The 1,525-nt window shown below is 37.4% G+C and overlaps 1 protein-coding gene across 1 annotated transcript in view; it reads right to left on the bottom strand.

Moving 5' to 3' along the window:
- Nucleotides 1–1,327, bottom strand: part of cgna (cingulin a) — a gene marked incomplete at its 3' end in the record, with an annotated part of 28,597 nt that extends 27,270 nt beyond the window's left edge. The window contains 1 exon segment of the mRNA XM_014009695.1: nucleotides 1,157–1,327. Coding sequence (XP_013865149.1) covers nucleotides 1,157–1,233 — 77 coding nt within the window.
- Between the last annotated feature and the right edge of the window lie 198 nt (nucleotides 1,328–1,525).

The raw sequence follows: 1,525 nt of genomic DNA, 5'->3' as shown, positions 1-1,525 counted from the left end.
GTAAGAATATAATTCATGAAATACAAATACAATATATAATCTATATCTATTCTATTGTAATGATTCTGTCCTGCTGGAGTGTGACATGATTTGTTTGTGTACAAACTAATACACTATCAGAGTTTTATATATTTATACTTCTCATTCAACCACAGTTAAATTCACTCTATCTAGGAGGCTCAGTTTATATGGATAGTTTTTATTTTTTACAACAACAAGCTGCAATGAAAACATGAAACAATGAAATAAAAGAAACAAATGTATACTTCTTGTCTTTTTTTAATGTAAGGAGTAAAAAGTATGCTGAAAAATAATTACTCAAGTAAAGCACAGATACACAAAAATTCTACTTAAGTACAAAACATTTCTACTTAGTTCCAGCTCTGCAGTGTTGCCACTATGAAGGCCCCCCCTGCTCCTCCTCCTCCTCCTCCTCCTCCTCCTCACATTCTGACACTTGTTCTCCTCCTCTCCTCTCATGGCCCAGGCCAGGAGCTCAGGCTGGTCTCTGGGTTTTACTCCACTCTTCAGTATAAGTACTCATCATGTAACATTGGACAGAGTGTTTAGGAGCCAACAGATTTCAAAATAAAAGCGTGTCAGAGGTTTTATCAGGTCTGTTATTAGTGACTTTCATGACACAACAGTCAGTTTTAACACTATAATCTGCTGCAGCATGGACTGTCATCTAACTGTTCTTTTATTTGTTACAGATCAGTTACATTTAAACACGGTTTGGAAAATAAAAGCTGTGATTTATCTTTACTATAATAAGAACAGGTGCACAAGATTTATGTTGTTCAGCTATGTGAACGTAACCAAAAACATTTTGTTTTAAGACATAAACCTTTCATCGTTAAGCCTTTATTTACCCATAATTCATAGCATCGTAGAAGAAACAAACCTTTACTTGAAGTTTTAAGCTAACCTCAGTTTTTCTGCTGTTAGCCTCCAACTTTAAGAAATAAAACCCACTGTTAGGACGAAATAAATCTGAATACCTGTTTGTCAACTTGAAGGAGGAAACACGTATCAAATCGCGACAGAAAACTCCTCACAAAGACAGTTAATTGTCTGGAAAGTCTTGTCTGTCTGGGTTTTATGTTTTTATTTTTATTTTAGCCGAGAAGAAGAATCCAGAACCGTAAAAAGTTACCTCTTTTCTCCCGAAAATCCTCCCTCTTCCTGCTCCTCGTCGTACGGTGAAGAAACTTCAAATGTTTCCACAAACATCCATCAAAGTTCACGGGAAAAGAAGAACTCCCACGCAAATCACCTCAGCTGCGACAGTTTCATTGTGACGCTGCTGGAACTGCAACCTGTTACCTTTTGTTGAGCTCCAATGGTCCCGCCCACCGCTGACGAAACGGAGCTCCGCTATTGGTCTTACAATTTAAAAAGGGGCGGGATCTCTGAGACTGGCTGCACTTAGTTATTGGTCAATTCTCAACGTCTGTCACTAATTATTTATGAAGGGCCATTTTCAGTCTGTCTTTTTGCACTTTTGATCAAATAAAAACTACTT

Source organism: Austrofundulus limnaeus, unplaced genomic scaffold (assembly GCF_001266775.1).
Source record: "Austrofundulus limnaeus strain Quisiro unplaced genomic scaffold, Austrofundulus_limnaeus-1.0 Scaffold60, whole genome shotgun sequence".
NCBI classification, from domain to species: Eukaryota; Metazoa; Chordata; class Actinopteri; order Cyprinodontiformes; family Rivulidae; genus Austrofundulus; species Austrofundulus limnaeus.
The sequence above is the reverse complement of the archived record's forward strand: the minus strand, read 5'-3'. Positions and strand labels throughout refer to the sequence as shown.